The sequence below is a fragment of the Oncorhynchus nerka genome, linkage group LG24 (genome assembly GCF_034236695.1).
Source record: "Oncorhynchus nerka isolate Pitt River linkage group LG24, Oner_Uvic_2.0, whole genome shotgun sequence".
NCBI lineage: Eukaryota > Metazoa > Chordata > Actinopteri > Salmoniformes > Salmonidae > Oncorhynchus > Oncorhynchus nerka.
The window spans coordinates 13,561,994-13,588,243 of record NC_088419.1 but is presented as its reverse complement, the minus strand read 5'-3'; the positions used below and the strand labels follow the sequence as shown (position 1 = coordinate 13,588,243).

General features: G+C 43.1%; 2 protein-coding genes across 4 annotated transcripts in view; both read left to right on the top strand.

The window, feature by feature from the left end:
- The first annotated feature begins 1,942 nt into the window (after window positions 1-1,942).
- On the top strand, window positions 1,943-19,419 carry LOC115107541 (mitotic checkpoint serine/threonine-protein kinase BUB1 beta-like). Of its 3 annotated transcripts, none has more exons than XM_029630933.2 (23): window positions 1,943-2,050; window positions 2,728-2,869; window positions 3,106-3,165; window positions 3,446-3,590; window positions 4,686-4,882; window positions 5,139-5,278; window positions 5,564-5,760; window positions 5,987-6,087; window positions 7,911-8,125; window positions 8,474-8,586; window positions 8,872-9,005; window positions 9,391-9,425; window positions 9,606-9,668; window positions 9,888-9,928; window positions 10,177-10,412; window positions 10,866-11,035; window positions 11,696-11,836; window positions 12,668-12,756; window positions 13,298-13,459; window positions 13,914-14,044; window positions 14,277-14,442; window positions 15,088-15,203; window positions 19,113-19,419. In XM_029630933.2, exons 2-23 carry the CDS (start codon window positions 2,736-2,738, stop codon window positions 19,243-19,245), a joined length of 2,919 nt encoding a protein of 972 aa, XP_029486793.2. In that variant the 5' UTR covers window positions 1,943-2,050; window positions 2,728-2,735; the 3' UTR covers window positions 19,246-19,419. The 3 variants fall into 3 exon arrangements, with proteins under 3 accessions (XP_029486793.2, XP_064864712.1, XP_064864713.1); XM_065008640.1 differs by having other exon boundaries at window positions 10,866-11,037; window positions 11,689-11,836; XM_065008641.1 differs by having other exon boundaries at window positions 1,980-2,080; window positions 10,866-11,037; window positions 11,689-11,836.
- A 3,123-nt stretch (window positions 19,420-22,542) lies between these two features.
- Window positions 22,543-26,250, top strand: part of LOC115107540 (serine/threonine-protein kinase PAK 6-like) — a 47,072-nt gene continuing 43,364 nt past the window's right edge. The window contains exon 1 of the mRNA XM_029630929.2: window positions 22,543-22,799. The gene's annotated coding sequence lies outside the window, so the exon portion shown is untranslated. The remainder of the gene's footprint in view (window positions 22,800-26,250) is intronic.

Here is a 26,250-nt window from a genome sequence, read left to right as displayed (position 1 = left end):
GCTCGGGTGCAATGAGGGTATTCGATGAATCTGGCTCGGGTGCCATGAGGGTATTTGATGAATCTGGCTCTGGTGCCATGAGGGGATTCGATTAATTTGGCTCAGGCGCCTGGGTAATTGTGTTTTGCATGGGGCAAATGTTAATTGCATTAGTTTTGGAACCGTTTGGGCCAGATGCCCGGTTTAAAGCCCTCGGGAAGTCGCCTTAAAACAAAAGTAACATAATTAAGCACGAGGTACGCTTCTTTGTTTTCACATGCAAAAGGGTTTGCTTTTGGTAAAAATCTGCCTTCCCAATGACAACTATTTTGAAAAGAGATGTTTCTGGACAATGCACCATGCAGCCTTGTTGACAACATGACAGAGTGGCTCAGATTACTGTTCCATTTGAAAAGGGTGCTCCTCCAATAGCCCTTTTGCCTGGTCATGTCACAGGCCTTTGGCCGGTGCCCAGGGGCTCAGAATAATCTAATCTACCCATTTCTACGGAAGTGCAGTGACATTATCCACTCAGAGAGGAGAAAAAGATGGCGGAAGGGGAATGATGAAGTGGATTCGGAATCTCATGGATGTAAAATCAAGGAGAATTGGAATATTGTCCAAAAGAATGGAAAACGGAGCAAACTAGACTATAGTGATGAGAATGTCACTTCGTATCTTGTAGGAGTATGGTTTATAAATGAGGAGCAGATGATCGGATTACCAATCTTGAAGAATCCATTTGAGATATCCAGACTGGTGAAGAGAGTGCTGGGTAAAGTGAAGGCTGTGAGGATCATGAGACGCGGCCTTGTTTAGATATTTTGTGCTTCTGAGGATCAGAAGAAACGTGTGTTGCATCTCACCCGATTTGATACGTTTGAAGTGTTGTGTGTGTGTCTCTTAGGAACAGGGCACCCCTCAAGGGGGTTATATCTGGAGTCACGTGGGAAGTAGATGTTGAAAAATATTCCTGGAGTGATTGATGCACTTCGGATTAATTGTGTGGTGAAGGGTGAAAAAGTGAAGACGGCTTAAGGGCCTGAAAAATCTGTTATTTTTCTTTTTTTTATATGGAGTCTCTCCCTACTCCAGTGCAGTTAGAGTAAATTAACTACAGAGTTAGAGCCTTTATCCCAAGACCAATGCAGTGGGATCATTGTAAAGCTTTTGGTCATGTTTTGAGCCTTTGCAGAAGGGAGAAACCGAGATGTCCAAGTTGTGGAAAATATCATATTATATGTTATTAAAGTGATGAAAATGTGACATGTTGCAATTGTGGTGGGAACCATGAAGCCAAGTCTTTCAAATGCCCCACAAGGGTGAAAGAAAATGAGGTGGCCAAAGTCAGGGCTATCCAGAGCATATCACATGCAGCAGCTGTTAAAAGGGTTGAGGGTGTGAATGGAGTCCATGGTGGTGGATAGGCCTTCACTCCAGGCTGCAGGGGTTCCCTTTCACTTGCAGGATCATGCCATTTAAAATGTTAAGGTGGACTTTGTGGCCATTATACCTATGGTGATAAATGGCACTGCCAAGGTGGAGAGAAGGTCCAGGAAGATAGAAATCATTGTGGAAGCGGCAGAGAGGTTCCTGGGGCTAAAAGATTTCCTGGGAAGGAGTTACATGGAATATTTTCACAAGCCGTACCACCTTCTCAGGCCCTAGAGCCGTACCACCTTCTCAGGCCCTAGAGCCGTACCACCCTCTCAGGCCCTAGAGCCTGAGAAGGGAGATATGGAGAATTGAAAGAAGGAAGAAGTGGGAGTTTTGTTTTGCTTTGTCAATGTACTATTTTTATTTTGGTGGATTAAGTTAGTTTCCCTATAACATATGGCTTTTCTTTTGACCTTGTTTTGGCTTCAACCCGTCCAGTTGGTGGCGGCAACACACATTTTTGGGGTTGTAGTCCGCCATAAACCCACAGAAGAAGAACACGAATAGGCGGATCAAAACATAAATAATCCAATCGCATTCGTCCTTTGCTGGCGGTTCATTTTAAATGTGTGGAAAACACAGGCGTAACCAGCTGTAGCCAACTTTTGCATTTTAAGATTTGAGAAGAGAAACGGTGAATATATTTTGTATAATTACAGAAACTGTAAGTTGTCTTTAGCTAGCTAAGTCTGAGTAGTACATTACATAATGTATGTAACGTTAGCTACCACTAACTCGACCGGTCCCTTTCATTAAGCTAGCTAACGTTAGCTATAAAATAACTATGTTGCTGCCAAACTAACGTTAGCTTAGTGGCGCTTCAGCATTACTAAAATAACAAAATGCAAACCAAGAAAGTTAGCTAGCTAGTGTGTCATGAACAGCAGATTGCTGGCTAGTTAAATCAGCAAATGAGTCGTTTTATAAAAAAATCTAAGTTGGCCTAAAGTCTGTCGATAAAGGCACTTAAATCTAATTTCTCCTGTCAATGGATATGAGCGTCTGCTAAATGACTAAAATGGTAAATGTTACTTCAGCCACATACTAACTGTTAGCTAGCTTGCGTTACTATTACCAAGTGTAAGTGTTTTTGTTTAGTATTCTAGTCGTAAACTAATATACGTTAGCGTTAGTAATGTCGAAGGAACACTGACAAATTCAGTACAATTACAGTCCAATATAACTTAGTGAAGTGTGTATGTATGGTGTCATGTACACTGGTGTCGTCATGTAATCTAGATTGTAGGCTACTTTTTTTATATTAGCAATTTTAAAGTAATTAGCTAGTGAACATCCCCTTTTCTTTGAAAGTTGTGGTTATGGCCCAGGTGGAGGCAGAACGGGAGCTGTGTAAAGAGAACACCCAGCCATTGAGAGAGGGATTGGCTGTGACTGGTCTGCACCTCAGCCACCAAGAGGGATCCTGTCATGCAGCTATCCAGCAACAGAGACAGTATGTCAACGCTGTCTTCACAATGTTACTAGCTAACTATATTCAACCATTTTAGGTTTGGTGTTAAGAATCACTGTCCGGGCTATTCTGTTTTGGTTTTGTGTAGAGATATATTATAATATATGTTCTAGAATTTGGTGTTGTGTGGATTTGGTGAGTTTCTACATGGGGCATATCTTTAAAAGTTCACGTAGGCTCAGTCTATAAAATTGAAAGCTCCGTTCTGTGCCCCACAGAGCGTTTGAATTGGAACTCCGTATGTACACTGGAGATGATCCACTTGATATCTGGGATAGGTGAGATGTGCAGCAGCATATGAAATTCACCTCCCTCTGTAACACCACACACACACAGAGGTTTAGACATACACTTCCCCATGCTCCCTAACTTAACCTGCCATAATGGTATATCTGTGTTTTTGTGTGATCTGTTTTTAACTTTTGTATAGGTCAATTTAAAAAAAATCTGGTTAAACTTGCTTCCAGTCCAAAATGTCCCTCGGGACAATAGTTTGACCACACAGACACACACACACACTCTGGGACCATACACAACGTTGGCTTCTGTGTTGTGCAGGTACCTAAAATGGACACTCAAGACCTACCCCCAGGGTAGTAAAGAGAGCAGTCTTACGGCCATGCTGGAGAGGGCTGTGCAGCTCTTTGCTCATGACAAGAAATACTACGATGACCCCCGTTACATCAACCTCTGGATCAATTTGGTGAGTGGCTAGTCCAGGTCGTTAGTGCGTGATCCTCCACTACTGTCCTGTATTGAAAGACGTTGAACTCCATAGACGAACTCCGCTAATGCCCTGGACCAGAGCTAGTGAGCGGCAACATGACATGGATTGCCAAAAGATGAAGGAATACCGATAGCCTCGTGTGCCTCGCTTCTATGCTCACTAGTGGTCAATGAGAATATCTACATTTTATGCGTGATCTTGTTCCTATCCAATTTGTTTATTGAGCTAAGCAAGAGCTAAGGCAGTTTATTGCCCACTCATACAATATCACACTTGAAAACGCATGCTTTACTAAGTATAGCCTGGAATATTGTAATCCAAATAAAATATTGCTCAGTTTCACTGTTTCAATAGTGAAATGGAGCAATATTCTCTGCATTCCCCAAGCTAATACTAGGTGTAGTAATGCATGTTTACAGCCATGTTTAGATGCTCATATCAATTTGTATGAAAATTGTGTCAATCGTTTTTACATTTGGCAATTTAATTTACTCTACCAATTATCATGGATAGAGCAGCTGGCTATGGAATGGGTAAGCTAGTTTGATGGACAGATACTGCAAGTGCCAGAGGCAACGGACACTTCACGGGTGAGGAGAGAGGGTGGACATGGAGGGAGCTTGTCTTTAAATGCAGAACATCATGATGTGGCTTGGAATGTGTTTAGGCTATTACTAGCGTCATAATTCAACTGAATTATAGACTAGACATTAGGAATATTTTTGGAGCAAAAATAACATTAACCGGTTCTCAAGATTTGAAAAGTTCCTCAATGTTTTTTGGGGGGGGGTTCTGTTCCTCGAACCTGTTCCAACCCCTGCCGTTCAATATACTGTACATTACTACTGGGTAAAGCACAGACATTGGCTTGCATGCTATCACTACCCACCTGTTTGCATCGATACAGAACTCTGAACAATTGACCTAACATGGGTTGTGTTCATTAGGGTATGCAACGGAAAAGTTCCAAGTCATTTTGCAACATTAAACAATGAGATTTTCTTATTGGACATATCCAGGTAGTTCCTCCCTATTTGAGTTTGGTGCCTAATGGACACTGCTGTTTTGTAGGCCCAGAACAGCATGGAGCCCCTGGAAATGTTCAGCTACATGCAGGCCAACGGCATCGGACTCACTCGGGCTGACCTTTACATTACCTGGGCGGAGGAGTTCGAGAAGCACGGCAACTTCCAGAAGGCAGACGCCATCTTCCATGAGGGACTTAAGTGCAGAGCCCAGCCCATGGATAAACTTCAGCAATATCACAAGTGTGTGCTCCTTGTCTCTGTTCATTCCTTGTTAGCTGTCCTATGTCTGCCTCTGTCTACGTCATATACAGAAGGGAGTAGGCTGCAAACAATATGCCCCATTACAAATAAGTCATACTATTTAGATTTGAATTTGTACTGAACAGAATGTACTATTAGTTCATAGTAATTACTTTAGCGTGATTTAATGAGGATTTAGGCACAGCTCTTGTCCTTGCTTGTCTGTGGTTTGGTGATTATTATTTTTTCTTTTTAGTGGTTTCCAGGCCAGGGTGGCCCATCAGGCTTTGTCTGCAACTGAGGAGGAACCCGAACCAGCAAGAACCAGTATGGTAGACCTGAGACCACGGGGGAGAAAGAAGGCCGTCGCACCAGTCAATCGGACAGAGGCTGCAGGTTAGCCCTTTGTGGTCGTTACTAGGGGTTTAGCTGCAAAGTTGCTGCTCTACGAATGGGTGTGTAGATGGGGCTTTCTCAGCCAATCGGCACTGTTTTGAATTTAATGCTGTCTTTGAGGAAAGTGGATCCAGTCTCTATCTTGGTTGATGTTTAGAAAATGTTCTAAAATGCATTATTTTCAGATGAAATGCTGTACTTTGACGCAAGAAAAAGCCACTGAGCCTTTGATTAAAAGTAAAGTAGGGATGTAGCGGTTGAGAACTGTTTTGTTATTTTTGGTAGGACACTCTCGAAGGCTGAACTTAGAGTTGCCCAGGCGGTCCGCTCGCCACATCCAGAAAAACCCGATCCTGGGGTTTAACGAGAACCAGGCGGATTCCCTTCAAGCTGCACAACTGAAGCTGGAACCCTGGATGGCACCACCCAGCAGCAGGGCCAACGAGAACCAAGTCATGCCTGAGCAATTGGCCGACATCAAGGTTTGACCACCGATGCCGATCTACATAGATAACTTGACCTGTCATTTAAATTGCATCAATGTGCACAGTTTCTAATCTGAGACTTTGTCGAGATATAATTGAGTTGGTAGACTTTGGTTTGTTTTAATATGGAACTAATACCATTTTCTGTGGAACCTTTTTGTATTTGACTGTTTATAACTGTTATTATTAAGCCATTTTAAGGGGGTGTTCTTTGTCTTGGCAGATTCCCCAGAAGTCATGGTGTTCTGCCTCTAGTGTAACAGTCCCTGCCAGCAGGCTCAACTTCCAGTCTTTTGTGGAGGAGGGCGACCAGACACCTTCTGTGTGAGTAGTGGAGGAGGGCGACCAGACACCTTCTGTGTGAGTAGTGGAGGAGGGCGACCAGACACCTTCTGTGTGAGTAGTGGAGGAGGGCGACCAGACACCTTCTGTGTGAGTAGTGGAGGAGGGCGACCAGACACCTTCTGTGTGAGTAGTGGAGGACCAAATTACATGACAATTACAACAAAACTCAATGAATAATGAACATTTATTTTTACTTAATATAATACATAAATAAAATCATTTAGTCTCATAAATAAACATGTTCAATTTGGTTTGGTTTAAATCATTCAAAAACAATGTTGGAGAAGGTGACAATGCAGTATGTGCCATGTAAAAAAAGCTACCGTTCAAGTTCCTTGCTCAGAACATATGAAAGCTGGTGGTTCCTTTTTTTTCTGGTAAGAAGTTTGAGGTTATTATAGGACTCTCTCTATACCATTTGTATTTCATATACCTTTGACTATTGGATGTTCTTTTTGGCACTATAGTATTGCCAGCCAAATCTCGGGAGTTGATAGGCTTGAAGTCATAAATAGCGCTGTGCTTCAAGCATTGTGAAAATCTGCTGGCAAACAGAGGAAAGTGCTGTTTGAATGAATGCTTACGAGCCTGCTGCTGCCTACCACCGCTCAGTCAGACTGCTGCTGCCTACCACCGCTCAGTCAGACTGCTGCTGCCTACCACCGCTCAGTCAGACTGCTGCTGCCTACCACCGCTCAGTCAGACTGCTGCTGCCTACCACCGCTCAGTCAGACTGCTGCTGCCTACCACCGCTCAGTCAGACTGCTCTATCAAATATCAAATCATAGACTTAATTATAATATAATAAACACACAGAAATACGAGCCGTAGGTAATTAATATGGTCCAGTCCGGAAACTATCATTTCGAAAACAAAACGTTTATTCTTTTAGTGAAATACGGAACCGTTTGGTATTTTATCGGAACAGGTGGCAACCTTAAATTTCAATATTGCTGTTACATTGCACAACCTTCAATGTTACGTCATAATTATGTAAAATTCTGGCAAATGAATTACGGTCTTTGTTAGGAAGATATGGTCTTCACACAGTTCGCAATGAGCCAGACTCTGCTTACACTGAACACAAGAGAAGTGACACAATTTCAGGCACCGCATTGATTATATGCAACGCAGGACAAGCTAGTTAAACTAGTAATATCATCAACTATGTGTAGTTAACTAGTGATTATGTTAAGATTTTTTTATTTTTTATAAGATAAGTTTAATGCTAGTTAGCAACTTACCGTGGCTCCTTGCTGCCTGCACTCGCGTAACAGGTGGTCAGCCTGCCACGCAGTCTCCTCGTGGATTTCAATATAATCGGCGTTCAAAAATTCGGATTACGGATTATGAAAACTTGAAATCAGCCACTCCGATTAATTGGTTGACCTCTAGACCAGACCCCTTCTTTGTGAGTTGTGGAGGAGGACTAAAGTTGACTCAAGCAGCTGATCTAGGGCCAGGTTAGAGTAACTCCCCTCATGGTTAAAGATGGAATCTGCAAACTAATTTTCTTGTTACAAAGTTCTCAAGTGTAAAGAGTAAGGTTCATACATGCATATAAAGAACACTCGCATGAATTTTCTACCTGTTCAGAATTTATTTTGGTGCATATTCTGGTCAAAAATGTGTTTTTAGTAAAAGGAGTAAATTACAAGAAGTTGATGATGCATACACTCTCAATGGTCTGGTTATGCTCTTAGAAACCATGGAAATTCTTGTTTGCAGTAGCTAACTAACCAAGTAGGCTAGCTAATGTCTAATCTCTGACCTAAATGCAGCAAAAATAATCTCCTCCACAGGTCTGCGTGTAAGATTGACCCGGCAGTGAACACCGTCCTCTCTGATCGCCCGCCCCCCTCCAAAGAGGAGTCTGCGCTGGAGGAGGGAGGAGGAGGTGGCGTGAAGGAACAGAGCATGTACCTCAAAGAACTGCTGCTGAATGGCGCTGTGGAGCTGAGCATCGAAGAGCTGCGTGCCGAACACTACTTCGCACGCAAGCGGCAAGAAATCGAAGGTTACCATTGGACAGTAACTGTCACATTATACCTGGGATGTTCCATGACATTTGACATATTTCCTGTTTTCAAATGCATCTTTTAAAGTATAGACATACAACCGATATTGATTTGTACAAAATACTTGGGTAAAGCTGTGTGTGTATCCCATGTTTATGTACATTGTCGGGGAATAAAATGGGCTACTGTGCTTTCGACTGCTGTTTCACACGGTCACTCGGGGCCCTCCCTTTTTGTCTTCTGACTTTTTATCACTGATCTTCTCTCCTCATATTGGCATATTCCCTCAAGGTCAACCACCAATGACCCTTTATTCATTCTTTATTCCCACCCTTTCCTTTTGATAGAGACGATTCAACAGCAGAGACAAGCCAAAGAGCGGCTGAGGCAACAGATTGATGAGAAGCAACGACTGCTTCAGTTGCAGCAATCCCAGCAACGACCACAACTATCACAACAGGCAAGTGGCAAAGACTCTTAATTGTGTTCATTAGGGCACATCGTAGCGACGCGTTTTGTAACAAAGTGTCTCTTATTGGACAAATTCCGCTATTATCTACCCCTTTCGTTGCGTTTCTTGCCTATTGAACACTACCTTCTGAAAAATATCCTAGGGGTTGCAACAGGAAAATTAGTTTCTTATTGGACAAGTTAGTTCCTAAACATTTTCTCCTTATTGAACACAACCCTGCTCTTAAAGTGTTTTCATGCAAAATAAACAATTTTCCTAACTTTTTGCTCCTAGGAGGTCACTGGGACTGATTCCATGCAAATAACAGAGTGTATGTCTGGAACTGTCCAACCTAGCAGCCAACCGAATGCAATGGCCTTCCAGATCTTTGATGAAGGATCCCAGTCTGGCTCTGCACATGGGTCTGGGTAAGCCATTGAGACTCCTGCCGTATATCACTGCATTAATAAACATTATAAACTGGGTGGTTCGAGCCCTGAATTCTGATTTGCAGACAGCCGTGGTATATCAGACCGTATACCAAGGGTATGACAAAACATTTATTTTTACTGCACTAATTACATTGGTAACCAGTTTATAATAGCAATAAGGCACCTCTAGGGTTAGTGATAGATAGATGTAAGTATATGTATGGCCAATATACCACGGCTAAGGACTGCATCCAGGCACTCCTCGTTGTGTCGCGCATAAGAACAGCCCTTAGCCGTGGTATATTGGCCGTATACCCCACCTCGGGCCTGATTGCTTAAGTCTAGTTTACATTGTCAATGTCTCCCCCATTTTACTTTACAGAAACCCTATTCCCTGTGAAAAGGACATGTGTCCAGGTTTGTGTTCATTAGTTTGCATCTACTATACACGCAACATAGGAAAACAAATGTGAGGTAAAAAAAATATATATATATATAGGTATTTGATAGTCAATTATCAACTTTGACCTGTACTTGGCCTTTATCTGACATTTGACCTGTACTTGAGGTCTTTTTCTGACTTGATTGCTATTTTAGATGATGTTTTCCTGCCTGCTAGAGACAGAGGTCTTTGCTTTAAGACTCCATACCCGTTTCCAGGTAATTCTGAATGTACACAAGTCCTCTAAATGCCAACCTGCTTCAAAACTGTGTTAAGGTTAAGTTTTATAACGTGGGTTAAAACATGTTCTTTTAACACAGTAGTATTATTTAGAGAACTAATAATTATGCGGGAACAATGACACTAATCAAACTATTTCAGACTTTTCCATGCACTCCAACGGTGATCCTGTTTTTTTTGTGTGTGTTTTTTGACAGGTGGCAGTATCCCCCACTCTGAACGAACTCAATTATCTAAGGTTTGGACAGTTTTTGGAACAAGATCATTTGTGCTACGAAGTGATCTCTCTAATCTAGTACAGTTCAGACAAGACCATCAATGATCCACTGCCTTTGAATGTAAAGCCTGTTCCCAGATATGTTTGTGCGGTCTTGCTAACTCAGACCTGAGCTCAGTCTAGTGTACGTATGTTATCTGTTGGAAATTCCTGGTTGCACAAAAAAAAAATCATATCAATAGGTAGATTGATTGACTTGTACCATCCAGAACTTCCCAGAGCGAACAGAGTCCCTGAACGAGGAGGTGGTCAGCGGCCACAAGAACAAGACTCTGTGCTCCAGCCCAGAGGACACGCAGGACTTTGTAAAGGCCGCCAAGATGGCCTCCTCTCCTTATCACGCCATGGGACAGAGGGCGGTCTCGCCCAACGCTGGGACTCTGACCAAGGAGCCCAGCATTACCACTCAACTTGACGCTGACTCGGACGGAAGGAAGAAGCTCAGGTATAGTTTGTCCACCCAATGACTTGACCGACAAGGGTCCACTAGCCTTATTGATGGTTTGATGGCAGCGAGCTCTGTAGCTTGTCCCCTTTCCCTCCCGGAGTCATTCTAAACCATCTCTGCCAGTGCAAGTCATGATGATAAGCCCGGGGCTGTGTTCATTGATGCGGGCACACCGTTGTAAAATGTTTGAAGGTATCTGAAAATGACCCTTTTCTTATTGGACAAGTTCAGGTAGTACCTCCCCTTTTCTTCAGTTTTATGCCTAATGAACACAACCCGGCTCAAATGGAAAATAAAGGGAAAAGTCATAACGTGCAGCTCTAATGTGTTACCAACATTCTAAAACCCATTGTATTGCTTTCACCAATTATGTCAGGACAGTAATTACGTCAAGAAAATATCTATGTGAACAGGGCACTTGTGACCATCTCCTTGACGTTTGCTCTGCAGCCCTATCCAAGAAGCCAGTCTGGAGGCTTGGGGCTCCATGGCTTCAGGCCCCACCTCCGCCTCCTCCGTGTGCACGAACTCTGGAGGCAAGGCCGTCCACCACCTCGGCAGGCTGAAGGAGAGCCACGCAGAACCCCACCCTGAAGCCATGGACCAGAATTCACCACGCAGTGAGTATCTGGATGGTAGAGCATGGCTGTTTCAACTCCAGGGTTGTGGGTTTGATTCCCACGGGGGACCAGGACCGAGAAGGGTGGGGGGGGGGGGGTGAAGTGTATGCACTACTGTACGTCGCTCTGCATAAGCCTGCTAGATGACGTAAATGTAAAAAATAATAATAAACAGACTTTGCCACTGCTGAATTACACACAATCCTATTTCCAGTATAAGTTCTTGCCTGCCTTTTCTTTGGCTGTCCAAGAAAGCTGCATTTCACCTCAAATCAATGTAAAAGTCAAGGCATTGTGTTGCACATGGCAGTTTAGTGGACCAAAAAAAAATAAGCGTTCTATTAATTTTTATTAAAATACCTTTTCATTTGGATTGTTATCTTATGTTGCAGTAGAAGCATTGGTGCATAGTAGGTAACTGTTAACTCCATGTGGTCCATAAGAAACTATTAGTTATGAATTCATGTGCTCAATTGCACACTGACATTTCATTTCACCTATTTAACACTGCTGAATCTGACTATTTGGGGGTTCAATCCAGTGCCCATTCATTTTGTATGACTAGTGTATTTAAGTCTCTTGGCTTCACTAGGAGCTGTAAGGAATAAGTAAAGTCTATTTGATGTTGGAATACCTTGTTCTTCCTTCCTGGTATTGCAGTACAACCTGTGATTGAGGACCCTTGCAGTGTGAGGGTGAGACAACGGTTGCTGGATCAAGTGGACCTGAGCTCCTTTCCAAACTTCTACTCAAAGGATGGTCCCCTTCCCATGGCTGAGGAAGATGGTGTGCTGATTCTAGGTAGTTCAACTAATAATGAAGGCTGGACGGTTGGTTTAATGATGGGTGGTTTAATGAAGGCTGGACGGGTGGTTTAATGAAGCCTGGACGGGCGGTTTAATGAAGGCTGGACGGGCGGTTTAATGAAGGCTGGACGGGCGGTTTAATGAAGGCTGGGCGGGCGGCTTAATGAAGGCTGGGCGGGCGGCTTAATGAAGGCTGGGCGGGCGGCTTAATGAAGGCTGGGCGGGCGGCTTAATGAAGGCTGGGCGGGCGGCTTAATGAAGGCTGGGCGGGCGGCTTAATGAAGGCTGGGCGGGCGGCTTAATGAAGGCTGGGCGGGCGGCTTAATGAAGGCTTGGCGGGCGGCTTAATGAAGGCTGGGCGGGCGGCTTAATGAAGGCTGGGCGGGCGGCTTAATGAAGGCTGGGCTGGGTGGCTTAATGAAGGCTGGGCGGGTGGCTTAATGAAGGCTGGGCGGGTGGCTTAATGAAGGCTGGGCGGGTGGCTTAATGAAGGCTGGGCGGGTGGCTTAATGAAGGCTGGGCGGGTGGCTTAATGAAGGCTGGGCGGGTGGCTTAATGAAGGCTGGGCGGGTGGCTTAATGAAGGCTGGGCGGGTGGCTTAATGAAGGCTGGGCGGGTGGCTTAATGATGGCTGGGCGGGTGGCTTAATGATGGCTGGGCGGGTGGCTTAATGATGGCTGGGCGGGTGGCGTAATGATGGCTGGGCGGGTGGCTTAATGAAGGCTGGGCGGGTGGCTTAATGATGGCTGGGTGGGTGGTTTAAATGACGGATTATAATACTGCACCGCTTGTTTGTTTATTTTATTTTTTACCGTCTTGCTTAAAGGGAACGACACCTTTGCTACCTATTCCAAGATGGACTATGAGAACTTTTCCATCTATGCAGGCCAAGGTGGAGGTGACGTTGCCATTAAGGTAAGGCAGTGAATGACTGAACTCAAAGTAGATTTAAATAACTGTCCTTCATGTGAGTTGAATGATTTCTTTCATGTACGCTCCACCTCAAACTGTATGTATGCAGGCTCCACCTCAAACTGTATGTATGCAGGCTCCACCTCAAACTGTATGTATGCAGGCTCCACCTCAAACTGTATGTATGCAGGCTCCACCTCAAACTGTATGTATGCAGGCTCCACCTCAAACTGTATGTATGCAGGCTCCACCTCAAACTGTATGTATGCAGGCTCCACCTCTATCGATCTAGAATTGCAGATTAAGCAAAATTGCACTGCTGGTTCGTTCGGAACGTTGGCTTTATTTTAAAGGCAAAAATGTTCCCCCTCCACTTGTTTTGCTATAAAGCTGAAGGATGGAGCTGGAGAAATCAAGTCCATATATGGTGCTATGGATGCAATGACTGACAAGTCCATGAGATCAACATGATGATTTTGACATTTACTTTACACGGTGTTCTCCAGTGAGTTGAGATCTAACACGTCACTCTTGCCTTGTGCAGCTGGAGCGCACCGCGGTGCCGTGGGACTTCTACATCGGCTCACAACTGAGGGAGCGACTAGCCCGGGACTCCCAGGCACCCGTCCACGACGCGGGGCGCTGCTTCCTGTTCCAGGATGGCTGCGTCACGGTCCACAAGGCCTCCCAGCAGAGCACACTGCGTGTGGGTAGTTCCACCCCTGTCCTCCATGCATTATTGTACCCTTATAGAATCTGCTTTTTAAAAAAAAATGTTTTAACCTTTTTATTTAACTAGGCAAGTCAGTTAAGAATAAATTCTTATTTTCAATGACCTCCTAGGAACAGTTGGTTAACTGTCTTGTTCAGGGGCAGAACGACAGATTTTTACCTTGTCAGCTCGGGGATTCAATCTTGCAACCTTTCCCCACCCCTAAAATAACAATAGCTCGGCGTATAGTCTACCTTGGGGTCGTGTTCAGTAGGCATCAAACGGAAGAAAATGATCTGAAATGAGGTTCTATTTAAACTTGTCCATTAAGAACTGCTAGTTGAGTGTTCTTTTTGCAACAAAAAACAATAGTTATGATGTAAAGAACAGGATTCTGATAGGAAAGAACCGTTAAAGTCTGTGGTTCCTCTCCTTCTGGCATACACAGGAGGTGGCTGAGGAGTCCTTTGAGGAAATCGTGGCCTCCCTGGCCATGCAGACAGTGGAGCTGGTGAGACTCATGCACTCCTGCCACCTGATCCACGGAGCTCTCAGTCCAGACACACTGGTCATGAATCGGTATGCACACACACACACACACGGTCCAGCCACGCATGCATATGAGTTTCCGAACGCAGACTTCTGACATACAGGCATATTACTTACTCCCTGTAGTCCTTGCATGCTTGCATACACTCACTGTGGGGAGATCAACAGTAGGGCCGTTTTCCTACATGTCTATTTGATCTTTAAATCATAAGTCATATTATCTACTAGTCAAGTCTTATTCTTCCTTTTCTCCCCCCCTCAGTCGTTATGATGAACCAATGGATGAGATCGGTGCTGCCGTGGCGCTGGACTTCTCCTGCTCCGTGGACCTGGAGCTTCAGCCGGAGGTGACAGCGGCACACATCCTCCCAGCAGCCCAGAACTTCATCACACAGGATCTACTAGCCCCCTCTGCCAGCCCCTATCAGGTACGGTACACACCTGTCTACAGCCTCTTGTTGGCACCGTCACATCGCTACATGCTTTCCGGAGGAAAGTCTAAAAAGACCTCAAGAATAAAGTCAATGTTTCACTATTTGTAATTGATATGCCTGCCCCTAAAACCCTTGGCCTGCCCCATCAGCATCTTTATACTTTATTTACATTATGTAGGATGTATTGGATTTATTCATGTATTTATTGCATGGCCCCAATGCTCTTCTGTACCTCACCTGCATGTGTTTCTCTTTTTAATCATGTTCTTCCATTATGTAAGATGCACTGCAATTGGGTTTTCTTTCATGTAAAATGTTCCATTGTGGTACGTATATTTAAATAAAACCCATCCTAAAAATCTACCAGATACCTACATTGGGGCGGCAGGGTAGCCTAGTGGTTAGAGCGTTGGACTAGTAACCGGAAGGTTGCAAGTTCAAACCCCCAAGCTGACAAGGTACAAATCTGTCGTTCTGCCCCTGAACAGGCAGTTAACCCACTGTTCCTAGGCCGTCATTGAAAATAAGAATTTGTTCTTAACTGACTTGCCTAGTTAAATAAAGGTAAAATAAATCAAATGTACGATTGAGAGAGTTGCTCTCCCCTAGTTCAGTAGCTGTCGCTCTCCCTGATTACAGGTGGATCTCCTGGGCATTGCAGAGACTGTCCACACTCTGCTGAAGAAGAGAACCATGCGCCTGGTTAAGGAAGACTCCGTGTGGACACTGGAGGAATATCAGGGAGCACATCCCAGGTATATTACGGTTTCCTTTTGTCATGTCCTGCCGCTGGGTCCTCACCAGTTGCCACAGTCAGAAGGCCTGTCCTACTAGACCAATCGGATGAGGGGGTGATGACGTGTACCCCGGTGGGGAACGACCAATCAGATGAGGGAGTATGTGTATGCAGACGAGAGACTTGCGTTGCTTGAATCTAGTGTTCATCAATGATTAGCTTATTTATTATCTAATAAACCAACCGTTTTAAATGCAGAGTCCTACTTGGATGTCTTACTCAAACTCTCCTAGCGAGCATGTTTGCCCTTACTACTTGTGTAAAACCAAAATAGGTTTAATATCTGCATTGTTTTTAAAATGGCATGTTGACAAATCGACACCTTTTAAATAAAAATCCACAAGTAAAATGTGGTTTCACATATTTCATTATTTTTTAAATATGACAACTTCAACCTTTTTTGCTTTGCGAGGTGTTAAAGTTCAGTTGGCCATTGTTATGTTAATGAAATCTGAAAAGCTCCAGTGGCCTGGCTGTGGCCCCAACTGAGAGATGGGTGCCGGCCCGCATAGATGGAAACTAAGTCTGAGCCTTTTGGGTAAAACACTGGGGTGAAACCCATCTGGTAATGTTCTATTAGCCCATCCACCCCCTTAGGAAGACAAATGTAACCTTGTTTTACATTTTTTGTTTTTTTACTGATATTTTGTTACTTTTATTCCTGCACTTTACATACGGTACTTTTAATACACAGTATTATGTTTTGATATACACATTATATATCAAACTTGAACTCAAGAGATGCTATTTAAAAAAATGAGACCGTCCCCACCAACTGGAATATGCCTCATCACACACCCTCATCTGATTGGTCCAGTAAGCGGGCCTTCTGACTTCGTGCCTGTGGTAACTAGTGATGACCCTGCGGCTGTCTGATAAGTGGTCATGGAGAGAAAATGATGAGGTTAGGAAGCCATTTAGGTATGTTGGAACACAACTGACTCCTGTCTTCCAATCGTCTTGTTTTTCACCATATTATCAAATACATTTATGTCACATGCGCCGACTACAACCGGTGTAGACTTCACTGTGAAAGGCTTACTTACGAGCCCTTACCCAACAATGCAGTTTACATTTATTTCATTTTTTACAGATTTGCCAAAAAATCAATGTTAACACAATAAAATGACAGAGGCTATACACAAGGAGTATATGCAGGGATACGAGGTAGAGGTAATATCTACATTTAGGTAGGAGTAAAGGTGAATAGGCAATCGGGATAGATAATACACAGGGTCTGTAAATAGTCGGGTTGGCCACTTGATTAACTGTTCAGCAGTCTTATGGCTTGGGGGTAGATGCTGTTCCGGAGCCTTTTGGTTCCAGACTTGGTGCTCTTGTACTAGAGGTCAACCGATTTAATGATTATTCGATGCAGAGTTTTGTTTTTTGTTTCTTATTCATTTGATTTATGTATTTTTTAATAATGACAATTACAACAATACTGGACCAACACTTTTATTTTAACTTAATATAATACATAAATAAAGTCTATTTCGTCTCAAATAATGAATCATGCTCAATTTGGTTTAAATAATGCAAAAATGGTGTTGAAGAAAGTAAACGTGCAATATGTGCCATATAAAAAAACATATCTACAGCTACCGTGTATGTTCCTTGCTCAGAACATATGAAAGCTGGTGGTTCAATATTCCCAGTTGAGTTCTAGGTTGAAGTTATTATAGGAATTATGACACGTTGACTATTTCTATACCATTTGTATTTCAGATACCTTTGACTATTGTATGTTCTAATAGTCACTTTAGTATTGCCAGCTGAATCTCAGGAGTTGATGGGCTTGAAGTCCTAAACAGATGTGAAGCAAGCATTGCTTAGAGCTGCTGGCAAAAACAGTGAAGTTTGAATGAATGCTTACGAGCCTGCTGCTGCCTAAGTCAGACTGCTCTATCAAATATGAAATCATAGACTTAATTATAATAAACACAGAAATATATCAGCGTTAGTTTCTGGATTTGACCATATTAATGACCTATCATTTCGAAAACAAAACGTTTATTCTTTCAGTGAAATATGGGACCTATCAGTATTTTATCGAACGGGCAGCAACCCTAAGTTTAAATATTGCTGTTACTTTGCACAACCTTCAAAGTTATGTCATAATTATGTAAAATTCTGGTAAATTAGTTCGCAACGAGCTAGGTGGCCCAAACTGTTGCAAATACCCTGACTCTGTGTGCAATGAACACAGGAGAAGTGACACAATTTCCCTAGTTAATATTGCCTGCTAACATTAATTTCTTAACCAAATATGCAGGTTTTAAAAATAAATAAATAAAAACTTGTGTAATTAAGGCAGGCATTGATGTTCATGGTTAGGTTCATTCGTGCAACGGTTGTGCTTTTTTTGTTGCAAATATGCTTTTGTTAATTAAATCGTTTGGCAAAGTAGGCTGTGATTCGATGATAAATTAACCGCATTGATTATATGCAACGCAGGACAAGCTAGTTAAACTAGTAATATCCTCAACCATTAGTGATTATGTTAAGATTTATTGTTTTTTTTTATAAGTTTAATGCTAGCTAGCAACTTACCGTGGCTCCTTGCTGCACTTGCGTAACAGGTGGTCAGCCTGCCAATTAATCGGTTGCCCTCTATCCTGTACCGCTTGCCGTGTGGGAGCAGAGAACAGTCTATGACCTGGGTGGCTGGAGTCTTTGACCATTTTTAGGAATTTCCTCTGACAGTAGTTTCCATACCAAGTGGTGATGCAGCCAGTCAAGATGCATTCAATGGTGCAGCTGTAGAACTTTGAGGAACTTGAAGCTCTCGACCAGCTCCACGACAGTCCAGTTGATGTGAATGGGGGTGTGCTCGGCCCTCTGTTTACTGCAGTCCATGATCAGCTCCTTTGTTTAGCTCACGTTAAGGGAGAGGTTGTCCTGGCACCAAACTGCTAGGTCATGTTGTCGGTCATAAGACTTGACACCATTGCGTCGTCAGCAAACTTAATGATGGCGTCTTGAGTCGTGCACGGCCACGCAGTTGTGGGTGAATGGAGTACAGGAGGGACCAAGCACGCGTCCCTGGGGGGCTCCCGTGTTGATGGTCAGTGTGGCTGGTGTGTTGCCTACCCTCCACCTGTAGACGGCCCGTCAGGAAGTCCAGGATCCAGTTGCAGAGGGAGGAGTTCGGTCCCTGGGTCATTAGCTTGGATGGTGAGCTTGGAGGGCACTAGTGTTGAACGCTGCTGAGCTGTAGTCAATGAACAACATTCTCACGTAGGTGTTTCTTTTGTCCAGATTGGAGAGGGCAGTATTATCGGGGCAGCAGGGTAGCCTAGTGGTTAGAGCGTTGGACTAGTAACCGGAAGGTTGCAAGTTCAAACCCCCAATCTGACGAGGTACAAATCTGCCGTTCTGCCCCTGAACAGGCAGTTAACCCACCGTTCCTAGGCAGTCATTGAAAATAAGAATTTGTTCTTAACTGACTTGCCTAGTTAAATAAAGGTAAAATAAAAATGAAGTACAATAGCAATTGTGACGTGTTGGGGCGAATTGGAGTGGATCCCGGGTTTCTGTGATAATTGTGTTGTGAGACATGACCAGCATTTCATGGTGACAGATGTGAGTGCTACGGGTCAGTCATTCAGGCACTTTACCTTAGTGTTCTTGGGCACAGGGACAATGGTAGTCTGCTTGAAACGTGTTGGTATTACAGACTCGGACAGGTTGAAAATGTCAGTGAAGACGCTGGTCAGCGCAAGCTGAGTATGTGTCCTAGTAATCCTGCGGCCTTGTACCAATTCCATGAAGTGAACGAGTGCACAATTTGGGAGAAAGGACACCTTATTAGATTATTGGGATGCAGATATTGTCTTTCATCCCCTGTCCCTCTTCTTATTTACAGTGACCGGAGCGATGCGTTTTGGAGCAAGTTCTTCCGGACCCTTCTGAATCCCGGAGACAGGCCTTCTTTATCAGTTCTCACAGAGCTACTTGAAGACATGAAGAAGTCTACATTTGCTTGCTATGGTGCCTAGTTTTCTTTCCTAGCACTACCTTCCTAGTGATTTATCCGTGTGGCTATTTAGATTTTATTTGTCTCCTAGATATTGCCGTTGTTGTTTTGCTAGTCCCTTAGTTTTTTCCTCATTTCAATTTAATTGTTTTTCTGTTAAATGCGATTGTTCATAATAAACTATACGTCTTATTCATTATGACTCTTTTGCTTGTTTTTTTTAATGGTTGTATTCATTTTTAGGATGTACTGCCTATATATGGCCTGTAGAGGGTGTTGTCCTGGTGGCATTGATCATAGACCAGTCACCTCTGAACTGTTTTATGATACATGAACAGAGAGTTATAATCTGAGTTATGTCTTAAGTTGGAGCATGGCATACACTTGCAGTTAACCAGCCAGACTTGCGTTGTGTGTTATCGGGGGGTAGATGTAACATAGTAAATGTAAATCTAGAACATTCCAATTAGTGTAAGTTACATTTGGTCTGACATGCAGAGCCTTCAAAGGTATTCACAGCCCTTGACTTCTTGCACATTTTGTTTCAGCCTGAATTGAAAATGGAATAAATGTATACATTTTATTTTTGTCACCTAAACACTACCTCAAAATTTCTGTGAAATTGTTTTGGGAAATTTGTCAGAAGTATACATTTGCTTAAGTCACTGGTTTCATGGACTTTTTACAACTACCTCATCTCTGTACCCCACACACACTTGATCTGTAAGGTCCCTCAGTCAAACACCGGGGGGGGGTGAATATCCCTTTGCGCATGGTGAAGTTATTAATTATGCTTTGGATGGTGTATCAATACATCCAGTTACTGAAAACATACAGGTGTCTTTCCTAACTCCTTTGCCGAAGAGGAAGGAAACCACTCGGATTTACCCATAAGGGCAATGGTGATAAAACAATTTTTTAAAAGTTACATAGCTTAATGGCTGTGATAACTGAGGATGGATTATCAACATTGTCAATTAGGTTAGTATTGTGGAGTACCTACAGAGTGAAAAGAAGCCTGTAAAGAATACAAATATTTCAAAATATGCATCCTGTTTGCAACAAGGCACTAAAGTAATACTGCAAAAAAAAAAGTGAAGCAATTCAACTGTCCCGAATACCAAGTGTCCTGTTTTGGGGGCAAATCCAATACAACACATTACTGAATACCACTCCATATTTTTAACCATCATGTTATGGGTATGCGTGTAATTGTTAAAGCATTTTTCCAATCGCAGTCCTCGTGACCCCAAGGGGTGCATATTAGTTGTTTTTGCCCTAATACTACACAGCTGATTTCATATCAAAAGCTTGATTAGTTTATTTGAATCTGCTGTGTATTGCTAGGACAAAACAAAAGGTTAAAAAATAAATGGAATGGAGCTAAGCACAAGCAAATTCCTCGAGGAAAACCGGGTTGTCTACTTTCCACCAGACACTGGGAGATGAGTTCACTTTTCAGCAGAACAATAACCTAAAACACAAGGCCAACTCCACACAAGTTAATTACCAAGAACACTGAATGTTCCTGAGTGGCTGAATTATGTTTTACTTAAATCTACTTGAACAGCTATGGCAAGACCTGAAAATGGTTGTCTAGCAATGATCAACAACCAATTTGACAGAACTTGAAGAATTTTGGAAGTGTAATTGGCAAGTGTTGCGCAATCCAGGTGTGGAAAGCTCTTAGAGACTTTCCCAGAAAGACTCACCGCTGTAATCACTGCCAAAGGTGACTAACATATTGACTCAGGGGGTTGAATACTTCTCATCAAGATATTAGTGTTTTACTTTAAATACATTTTTAACAAATGTTAGAATTTTTCTTCCACTTTGACAGAGTATTTTGTGTAGATCACTAACAAATGACAAATACAATTTTAATCCCACTTTCTAACAACAAAATGTGGAAAAAGTGCAGGGGTGTGAATACTTTCTGAAGGCACTGTATCTATTAATTTGTTGATGTCCATCCGTTTCTTTATATGTTATTAATTACAATTCGTGTGTGCAAAACAAACTCGGCAAAAAAATAAACACCCTCACTGTCAACTGCGTTCATTTTCAGAAAACTTAACATGTGTAAATATTTGTATGATCATCAGATTCAACGACTGAGACTAAACAGACATGTGACTAACAGAAATGGAATAGTGTGTCCCTGAACAAAGGCGGGGTCAAAAGTAACAGTCAGTATCTGGTGTGGCCACCAGCTGCATTAAGTGCTGCAGTGCATCTCCTCATGGACTACAAGATTTGCCACTTCTTGCTGTGAAATGTTACCCCACTCTTCCACGAAGGCGCCTGTAAGTTCCCGGACATTTCTGGGGGGGAATGGCCCTAGCCCTCACCCTCCGATCCAACAGGTCCCAGACGTGCTCAATGGGATTGAGATCCGGGCTCCTCGCTGGCCATGGCAGAACACTGGCATTCCTGTCTTGCAGGAAATCACGCACAGAACGAGCAGTATGGCTGGTGGCATTGTCATGCTGGAGGGTCATGTCAGGATGAGCCTGCAGGAAGGGTACCACATGAGGGAGGAGGATGTCTTCCCTGTAACGCACAGCGTTGAGGTTGCCTGCAATGACAACAAGCTCAGTCCGATAATGGTGTGACACACAGCCCCAAACCATGACGGACCCTCCACCTCCAAATCAGTCCCGCTCCAGAGTACAGGCCTCGGTGTAACGCTCATTCCTTCGACAGATAAACGCGAATCCGACCATCACCCCTGGTGAGACTAAACCGCTACTCTTCAGTGAAGAGCACTTGTAAAAACAAACATTTTTTTAGATCATTTGAAAGATGTAAATGTATTAATTGGTTTATTTTCATTTTGATAAGAGAAAACAAAACAATTCATTTATTTGTTGATGTAAAAATGGAAATTGACCGATTGTTTATTTCGTTTTTGTTGATTCTTTTTTTATTAAGTTTGTGTCATTAGATTTGGTGTGTGGTGGGGTCGCAAGAAATTCTGGCGGAAAAAATGGGGTCCCCAGAAATTCTGACACCTGCTGAAAAAGTTTGAATACCACTGTATCGCAAGTGACCAAAAGATGGAACTAGCTATTTAACTGTAATGCTCTTTAACTGTAAATAATAACACTAGAACTCTCTGCCTTTAGGCCAGAGGCTCAAGGAAATCTCTCTCTCTCCCAAGGACGTCTGTCTGTCTGTCTGCCTGCCTGCCTGCCTGCCTGCCTGCCTGCCTGCCTGCCTGTCTGCCTGCCTGCCTGCCTGCCTGCCTGTCTGCCTGCCTGGACAGGTGGTGAGACGTACAAGCTTATCCCACGGTGAAGTTAATATTTGATAGGAGAGGAGTGGCGGCTAGTTTGCAAGTAAAATCCTCCATAATCAGAATATTGCTAGAGAGAGGAGGAACCCGCTTGGTCGCTCATGGATTGGTGTCTTGACGGTACAGATGGTCCTTTCCCTCCCTCTACCCTACCTAGTGCCTCCACTGAGAAAAGTCACACACTTGTCCAGTCCAAGGGCAAACTAAGTTGGTAGAATGAAAAGCAATTCAATTCAGAGATGGAGCATTTGTGTCCGAAGCACAGTAGTTCAACTGTGGTAAGTTTTAAACATTTTTTTAAAATGTGCCATTGTTATAAAGATAAAATGATGAGAATTTGGATAAAGTGCATATAGACTGCCGGAAAAGGAAGTTGGTCTGGCTAGCATATTACTCATTAGCCTTAATTTGTAATATTATTAATTGAAATGTACAGTATTTGTATTCCATGGCTTTTCAATATAGAGCAGCTCTGCTTGGCATAATTGAATTAGAAATGGTTTAATGCAGCTGTCGGACCAGCTATTGCTCATGCTTTGTGGGTAGTCAGTTTGTTCACCGATACCATGTCTGGCTCTGCTTCTTCCTCTGAGTCAGCCAACCACTTCTCTCACTCTTAATCAGCCAACGACTCTGCACTTGCCTGGACTCATCCTTCTCTTGCTGTTTTACATACAGAATTTTTACCAGTAGGCCTGTAACAGAGGAGCTTGATGTTCGTTTTTAAGGCCCACTGACCGTGACCGTGCTTTGTTGTCTGTCCTTTCAAGATAGACATATCGTTTGTCAGCAGAATTTACTAAGTTTTCCTGCAGTGCAAGTTTGCTCTCATTTTTTCAGAATGATAGAGAACCTAAAGGTAAAAATAAGAGTTAAAAGGAGTGTTAAACGGTTTCCATTTTATGTTCTACCCTGTTGTCCCTGGTTTAGAGGTTTTTCCATCCTAAAAGGTTAGAAATGAAACCAGCAAACACTGAAACCCTTGAAGACAGGCATTCCTCCTATCACTGTACTGTGCAGAAAGTTGTCTTTGTGAGTCACAGCTCCCTCTCCTATCCTACACCTGCATGACTTCAATGTGTCACAGCCGCTAATGACAACCAGGTGTTGTTGAGACATCTGTCATGTTAATTAGGCACCAAACAGAAGAAGACTGTCTGAAGTGGAGTGTGAGGTACTCAATCTCCAACTTGTCCCGTAAGAAATACTCATTTTCATTTTACATCGGAAATAGTTTGGACTTGGATTTGGCTCTGTGCCTGTTGACACGTGCGTTTTTATTTTCTTTGCATATATTAAGTACACTGAGTTCATTCGCACTTCTCATTATATATGGCAGTGAACCAGGAAGATGTTGCTGTTTGCGGGCCACTGAAGGTGCCCGGGCCGACACTTTGACCTTTTAAAGTATCCCTAACTGGTCATACTGTAACTTAACAGTAATCATGTGACTACACTGTCTGGACTTGCCCTGTGGTAGCTTACAAGAGTGAATGATTGTCTTCCCAAGGACCTGGCTTATCTGTGATTCATGAAAATAAAAGAGAGCCGCACACTCTAGGAGCTCAGATGCAAAAATGTAATTACCAACGTTTCGACAGCCAAGCTGTCTTCATCAGGGTATAATCACAAACTGCGGGATGACTCGTTTATGTAGTGTCAAAAGACACAGGTGTCTGTAATCATGGCCAAGAGTGGCCTAATATCATTGGTTAATTATCAAATACTAAAATGTCATACAAAGAACAGCATACAAACAACAAATGGATAGCATACGATCATAGATTCATTTGACTACACAAGTTTACAAACAATTACAATGGCAAAGTCACAATAATCACAAGAATGGCATCAGATCAAAGTCTACGTTGAGACCGAAGGGAACAAGGGTCTTTAAGTTAAAGATCCAGGCAGCCTCTCGTTTTAACAATAAACGATCAAGGTCACCACCTCTCCTAGGGAGGGTGACATGTTCGACGCCAATATAACGCAGAGACGAAATGGAGTGGCCTGCCTCCAAGAAGTGGGCCGCAACTGGATAAGTAAAGTTTTTACACCTAATGGTGCTACGATGCTCTGAGATACGTACTTTTAATTCGCGCTTTGTTTTACCCACATAATTTTTACCACAAGGACAAGTTATAAGATAAATAACTGCTTTAGTGGAGTACGTAATAACACCTTTGATTGGGATCGATTTCCCTGTTTATGGGTGTTTGAAGGATCTACATTTATAAGTGCCATTGCATTGAGCACAGCCATTACACTTGTAGTTTCCATCCAGTAGGGGCGCAAATAGACGTTGTTCAGGAATATCTTGGGGTGGTAAATCAGAGTTTACCAATTGGTCTCTGAGATTTCTGCCCCGCGAGAATACGACCAAGGGAAGGTCCTAAAACACATTACCGAGACTATCATCGGATTTTAGGATGTGCCAATGTTTGTGAACAATTCCCTTAATTTGTTCAGAGCACTTTGAATAGCGGGTAGTTAGAACACAAAGAATGAGTCTTTTTGCGAGACTGACCTTTCTTCTAGATTATCTGTGATTCAACCACTAAAGTGGTTGTTACTAGCAAAAGGGAAACCCCAGTGTGCATTCCAAAGGGCAACCTATATATTGCACTACTTTTCACTGTTGCCCATCGGGCTCTGGTCAAAGATAGTGCACTACGTACTTAATAGGGTACCATATGGGATGCAGTCCCAGTCTTGTGACCAGTTATGTAAATTCTGTCACGGTTGCTCAGGTGGTTTGGAAATGCAATGACCCAAATAACACTTTTCTGTCATTTTTGCGTCTTCAGAAGCAGCACTGCCTTGACCTCTGTGTGGCACGTGAGGGGAATAAGGGGAAGTTGTCCCTTGATGGTGATCTTGGGTCCGTTTTGTATTTGACCCACTAATGGTTTTAAGGTTAGGATTGGAGTAGGGGAAGTTGATCCTAGATCTGTACCTAGGGGAAACTTCATTGGGGAACCATGTGTGAAGTTAGGGGATCGGCTAGTGAATAGCCAATCAGCTGTCAGAGTGGGCGGATGAGAACAAATGGGGGAAAGGGGTTGTTAAAAGTAACTGACATCCCTGTCTTTTTTTCTAGAGGCTCAGGTGTTTGAGAACATAAACTGTTACACGTAGCCTCACTCACTCACTCACTCACTCACTCACTCCGTCCTGTTCACAATTCTCATTCTATGCTTCTCATTAAAGGTCAATTTAGTTTGAAAATCCTACAGCTCTTTCTTCCTCACTCATACAAAAACACATTGGTCAATATTTATTGTTCAGTAATAGTTAGGTAGTAATAACCGTATTAAGGAGCGTAAAATCTCCCTTTCTAACCTCTCTGGCGTGGATCTGTAACCGTGGCCGTCCATCCGTTACCAAGGGGAGTTGTCCCAAGCTGGGTGACTCCACACGAACACTAATTCAGACGTGGCGTGTTGGATGAGTCACCAGCCATAGAGAGAGGCTTAAAGCAGCTATGTGCTTCAGGGCCTGAAGGCAGGAACGCACCCGGCTCTCAAAGACAAGCCTGAGCCTGCACTGTGTAGGAGAGCAGCCCTTTCAAGCTCTTTGTGTGTGTAATGTGCCACATAGACGGTTCACTCTGCTACCATCCGGCAAATGGTACCAGAGTGGACCAACAGGCTCAGAAACAGCTTGCACCCCCAAGCCATAAGACTGCTAAATAGCCAGATTGCTAAATAGTCAATTAATGGTACCAGA